Genomic DNA, 6289 nt, shown 5'->3' on the forward strand with positions numbered 1-6289 from the left:
CGGCCTCTCAGAGCCAGCGCTGCAAACCACCGGGGGTTTCATTTTGTCATTTTGTTGAGGGATATATTTTTTTTTGGGGGGGTGGGGTGGGGAATTGAATTAGTTTGTGCTTTTCCAGTGCACGCAGCCCCCAAATTCCTGCGTGCCCAGCAAACTGCCCCGCTTCCTAACCATGATTTAATATCCCAGGGCTGGAGTTATCATGTTACCAAGATGTCGGGACTTTGTGCGGAACACGCTGCAGCGGCGTGGTGGCAAACCTGCCGGGTATTCGCATCAAGAATTGAGGAGGAAGGAGCGAGGGGTACTTTGGTGATGCCGCATTGATCGGCCTGTTGGGGTTTTTCTGCCTGTTTGCAGAAACCCAGTTATCTACAACGATCCGGCTAGTCGTTACTTGGGGATGCCCCAGACCACGTGGCACCGGTTGGTGGGTGGGTTTGCTGGGGGTTGTAATCAGTGCTGGGAACCCGTGGGTGCTTGGGTGATGTTGCTCAGGGTGCTGCTGTGTTCGGGACTGAGCACCCTCGCAAAAAAATCCCCCTTCTTCCTAGTAGGAAAGGGGTGTAAAACCCATCAGCAGCAACGGCTGGAGGAGTTTCGGCTGTTTGCCAGCCCAGCAATGCCCGTAGTGCCTTCAAGCATGTGCCAAGGCATGAGTAAAGCTTGAAAATGGGTTTAAAAAGCTCTGCAGGAGGGCGGTACAGAGGTGGGGTCCCCACTCCCCCACCCCAAGAGCCAGCCACCCCTTGGTGCAGCCCGTGGGGTTCAGGTGAAACTGTGGGGCTGCTGCTTTCACCCTCCCCAAGATCGCAGGGCCAGGCTGGAGCTGGGCTGCAGGAGGTGCCTAGGATGGGTGCAGGGACTGCAGATCCTCACAGGAGGGAGCGTGCGGTGTCCCGAGGTCCTGCAACCGTGTGCAGACCCCAAAGAGCAGCAACCGCTTGGGGAAGGGGCACCAGCCCTGCTCAGAGATGAGGGAAAATGGGGAAAATAAAAAGCTTTAAAGAAATCACAGCAACCCAAAAAATCCACGCACCCTCCTGCAACACACGTACGTAGCACCCCGCAAACATCCGCAGGCTTGCAGCACCCTGCGCAGGTCACACAAGCCCACATGCCCCCCCCATTCTGCAACAGCCCCCCCCCACCATCCCAAAACACGTGCCCACACATTCCGAACCCACACAAATGCAGGGTCCTGTGGAAAAAGGGCAACGTATCACAGCCACCCCAAAAGACACTGAAAAACCAAGCAAGGACCCCCCAGTCACCCCCCAACAGTGCAGGGGGGCTCAATGCTCCCAGCCCCATCAAGGATCAAGTCATAAACCAGCCCCATTTGGGCATAAACTGCTTTATTTTTTTATTATTTATTCACCAAAGGGGAGCACGGCCAGATCCAGGACAGCCGCCCCGAGGCAGCGCCGGGAGCCTGAGCAGCACAGAGCAAGTCAGGGTGATGGGGATTACTGGGGTGACCCCACCTGCACCCCAACACTGCGACAGGGCAGGAGGGTGCGACTCTGTCCCAAGATCTCCCCAGGCAGCTGCCGTGGGATGGGGGCCCCGTGAAGGACCACCATTAATGGGTGGCAGTAACAGCCTGTGCCCTGCTCCAGCTATTCCCTTTCCTGGGGGATTTCCAGGACGTGCTGGAAAAAAAATAAATCAAACAAAAAAAAAAGAAAAACCACTCAAAACCAACAAAAAATAATCACAGAGGTGCAAGAAGTTGGGAGTCACATCCTTGTCTCTTGCCCTCGGAGGATCAGGGATGAAGGGGAAGGGGTAACTCCATGATCGCCAAAATAATCTGCTCCTGGGGCAGCAACAGGGTAAGACCCAGGTTGCATCTTTCCGGGCTTGCTGCACCATGAAAAAAAGAAATATAAATCAAAAAGGAGGGGGATGGAGGGGCCAAGCGGCACTGGGCACCAAGGCAAGGGGGAAAAATCAGGTGTCCTCAGCTCCAAACCACTGCCTTCACCCCACTGAGGCAGTGGGGAAAGGTGTCGGGGAGCAGAAGGCAATGGCAGCCACCCCACAGGCATCGCAGAGCATCACGACAGACCCTGGGGCGAGACCCCATGGAGCAGCGCTCCCCCAAAACCCCCTACAGCCCCGATGCCAGCTCTGCTTCTCCAACCAAGCCCACCGCAGCTGGGAAAGGGGATACTGGTCCCCAGGGACACAGGGGATGTGCCCATGGAGAGCACAGGCCACAGCGAAATCCAGGTGTGAGGAAAAAAAACTGGGGGTTCTGAGGTCCCCAGGATGGTTTGGGGAAGGCACTGACCCCAGACCCCTTCTCCTCCTCCCCAGATTCTCCTTATTCAGTCACAGAGCGGGTGGCTGGAAGTGCTCTCCCAGAAAATAAATGTGCCAAGGAGCGGGATGTTGGGAGGAAAAGTTGGGGAGTAACCCACCAGGGAGCTACAATTCACCCCAAAGATAATGGAGTGGAGGCAACATCCTGCGAGACGCTCCACAGGGCAGTGGGACTGGTTGTTTTTATTTAAAGCAGGCTTTACAAAGCTTCCCCAGCTCTAAAAATTAGGAATAGGGGGTGAATTCCCCCCAAATCCCCGGTTCTGACCAGTCCTGGTGCATCAGGCGTGGGGTGAGGGTCTCTCCACACATCCCAGCTCCCATCCCAAAAACTGAGCCTAATATTGAGCTGGGCTCGGGCCGCTCAAAACCCCTCTGGACAGACATAAGACTCCAACAAGCCTGAAGCAGCTGAAGAAAGCAGAAGGATTAGGTCTGGGGGTGCAGGGGAGACTGAACCAGAGGGTTTTGAGGCCACATGCACCCCACAAAGCCCAGGGACAGCCGGTCCCAGGGCGGTTGCATCAGCACAGCGGTGATTTATGGAGGGCGGCAGGAGGAAACACGCTGCAGCCAGCATGCTGGGGCAGCTCCTGGCTGCGGCTGAGCAAAAATGTAGGAGAAAAAAATGTATATAGTTTAAAAAATTATATATATAGAATGGTCAGAAATATGTTGGACCAAGGGCTGCGTTGCAGGTTGTCCTGCTGAGCCCGGCACGGCCGGGGAAAGCCGTGAGCGGGGCAGCCACACTCAGGCTTCCCAGCGGCGCGGAGCAGAGCTGCCGGGGACGTACGTCCCTGCAAACCGTCCCGAAAAACCCCAAAACATTTGTTAAAATACCAACCCTAAAGCTTTCCTTTAGGGAAGGTGTGCGTTTGGCTTGGGTTTTATTTTTTCCTCCCCCTTCCCTTAATTAAAAACATAAAAGGGAGAAGCCAAAAGGGGAAAGAAAAATCATATATTACCGTTTAAAATCAAGCCAGCAGCTCATCGGGGCGGTGTTGGACAAGCTGGGACCAAATTGGATCCAGGCTGGGGAGAAGGTGACTTTTCGGCCGCCGCGGGGACGAAGGTCTCCGAGGCGCCTTGGGGGGGGGGAAAAAGCCACAGTACCCGGCTGGAAGAAAAAAAAAAAAGGCAGGAAAAGTGAAAAGCCAGAGTTCAGTGGGGCAGAGCTGGTGGTCAGTGCTGGATTTATCCCTGCGAGCCCCCCACGCCGCGACCCCTCGCCCGGCGGGAGCTCGGGGAAGGGTTTTTACATCAGTACCAGGACTCAAAGGGAAGGAGAAGCAAACCCCAAACGAAAAGGCGATGCTGCGGGACCCCCCGTTTGAGAGAAAACCCGACCCAGGCTCTAGTTGAATATAAGTTTTTATCTTGATGCAACATCGTTAAAACCGTCACAAATCGAAACAACAGGTCGTTAAAAACGCTTCGCACGATCAGTACCTAAAATGCACCAGGCTCCCAAGCTTGCTTTGTCCGCAAGACCCTTGTGTTTGCCCCAAGATTAAATTTTTTTTTAAATGGTTTTTCTTTTTTAAATAAGCAACTTGTTAAAAAAAAAAAAACAACACACCCCGCTCCTCCGCGCAGGATCGGCCCCGCTTTCGCTCCAAGCACAATTGCACGAATTCTTTTCCTTTTTTTTTGCGCAAGAAATAATGTGCATTTTCTTTCCTTCTTTCAACATCGAGGTTAAAATAATATTCCATTTCCCGAGGGTTAATAAATAAATCTGGTGCATAGTGAGATAGCAGCCAACCGTTTGCAGTCCATATATTACTATATTGCCTTTCAGGTCACCCTAGAATTGTTACCTCTTCCCCCCCTCACCCCCCCTCCCCACTATTTTTAAGAGCATAGATAATTTTAAATCTCTATAAAACAGTATTATTTAACCCAATTGATTCCTGTATATAGTGCATTCGGCTTCTTCCCAACATCGTTAAATTAACTCGGATATTATTTGCATGCTATTACATACAAACTTTTAAGACTCGTGTATTTTTTTTTTCTTTTCTAAAGGATTTTGGTTTTTTTTTTGTTTTTCTCGTAAATCACCAAGCAAAATATAGGCTCAAGAAAAAAAAAAAAGGCAGAAAACTAACTAATTTCTACAATATTTACAAGGGTGAATAAGTTAAATGTGGCTCAGGTTTGCCGGCCGGGCAGGGCGCAGCGCTGCCGGGGCCCCCCCCGGGATGATCCGTGGAGACCCCTCGGAAAATAAAATCAAATCAGAGGGTGGGGGGGTGGTGAAACACGCAGGAAAAGAAGGGGGGGAAAAAGGGGGAAAGGGGCGGGAGGGGGAGAAGCCACCTGGATAGCGCTGATGCTCCCGGGGGGTGGGGAGTCGCGCCGTACACGTCCCGCATGCAGGCTGGCTCCAGATCCACGACCCCCCCACCCCACCCCGGGACCCCCCCCAACTTCGAGTCCCGGTGGGTGGGTGTGTGGGGGGTTCAACATCCCCCCTCCCCAAAGTTTCAAGGAGGGGGGAAAAAAATTTTTTTTTTAATACAAGCAGAGGGTTTGCTCTCCCCGCATGGAGGGGGGAGGGAGGAAAAAGGGGACCCCCCACCCAACAAACCCCCCTTCGGGGCTCACATGAAGAAGTCGGCGGTGGGTTTGGGGGCGGCGGGTGGGGAGGCCTCCCTCGGGAAACCCCGGCCGGCTAACTTTTCGTATTTTTCTTTGTACAGATCCCTTTCCTTGGCCAAGCGGGTCACCTCCTGCTTGAGTTGCTCCACCTGGCTCTGGAGTTGGCATTTCTCGTTTTCCAAGATGTGCCGTTGCTGGACCCGCTTGTAACGGCACGATTGAGCGTAGCCTCGGTTCTTCAAGGTCCTCCTCTTCTGCTTGAGGCGGATGACCTCCTCCTTGCTGAAGCCCCTCAGCTGTCGGTTCAGCTCCCGCACCGACATACTCACCAACTGGTCATCGGAGAAGCGGTCCTCCAAGCGCAGGTGGTGATGATGGTGATGGTGATGGCCGGGATGATGATGGGCAGCCGGTGGGAGCTCCTCGCCACCGAAGGGTTGAGGTCGGAAAGGCTCGTAACCTTGATGGTGATGATGATGATGGTGAGGGGCACCGATCAACGCTTCCACCGCGTCCTCCGGCGTCAGGTTGAGAGCTTCGGGATTGAGGTGATGCTGGTAACCCGACATCCAGTACAGCTCCTCCAGCTGCGGTTTGGAGCCCAGGGAGGCGGCGGTGGTTGTTGGGGGCCCAGGGGCCGGTTGCCCACCAGGACTGGGAGCGCAGAAACTGGGCGAGGAAGGCACGGAGGAGCAGGGGGTGCTGAGCGGGGTGGAGGAGAGGGAACCGGCGGGCAGACGGTGGCACAGCCGTTCCGCCTCCGCCGGTTCCTTCTTCACCTCGAACTTCATCAGGTCGAAATCGTTCACGTATTCGATGGCGAGGGGGCTGGTGGGCAGCTCCGCGCTCATGGCCAGCTCCGAGGCCATCTCAGTCCATGGAGGGACCGGAGGGGGTGTGATCCCGCTCACCGAGGCTTGGGGGGGCCGAGGGTTCCGGGAGCCTCCCCTCCGACCGGAGCTCACCGAGGCTTCTGGCTCCGGTGCGACCGGCTGCCCCGACGGGGCTCCGCTCCCGGGTGCGCCGGGCTCCGGGAGCCTCCGACGGGGCTTCGCTGCCGGGATCAGCCCGGTTCCAGGACCCTCCGCCCGGGGGCTTTTGCAGCCGGGATCAGCCCGGTTCCAGGACCCTCCAAGACCGAGGCTCCTCTCCGGGATGCAGCCGGGGCACCGCCGCGGGGTTCAGCCGGGCTCCGGGACCCTCCGCCGGGGCTCCGCTCCGCTGCTGGACCCTCCGCCGGGGCTCCGGGACCCTCCGCCGGGTGCTGTGGGCCGGTTCTTCTCCCCCCTCCACCACCACCACCGGGAAGCTGAGCCCCGCCGTCGGTACGGGACCGGCCGCTTTCCAGCAC

At 55.9% G+C, this 6289-nt stretch overlaps 1 protein-coding gene across 1 annotated transcript; it reads right to left on the reverse strand.

The window, feature by feature from the left end:
• Positions 1-3687: 3687 nt before the first annotated feature.
• On the reverse strand, positions 3688-6289 carry MAFA (MAF bZIP transcription factor A). The gene has a single exon (XM_075085954.1). The coding sequence runs from the start codon at positions 5805-5807 to the stop codon at positions 4941-4943; it is 867 nt and encodes a 288-aa protein (XP_074942055.1). The 5' UTR covers positions 5808-6289; the 3' UTR covers positions 3688-4940.

This window comes from Phalacrocorax aristotelis, chromosome 2 (assembly GCF_949628215.1).
Source record: "Phalacrocorax aristotelis chromosome 2, bGulAri2.1, whole genome shotgun sequence".
Lineage (NCBI taxonomy): Eukaryota > Metazoa > Chordata > Aves > Suliformes > Phalacrocoracidae > Phalacrocorax > Phalacrocorax aristotelis.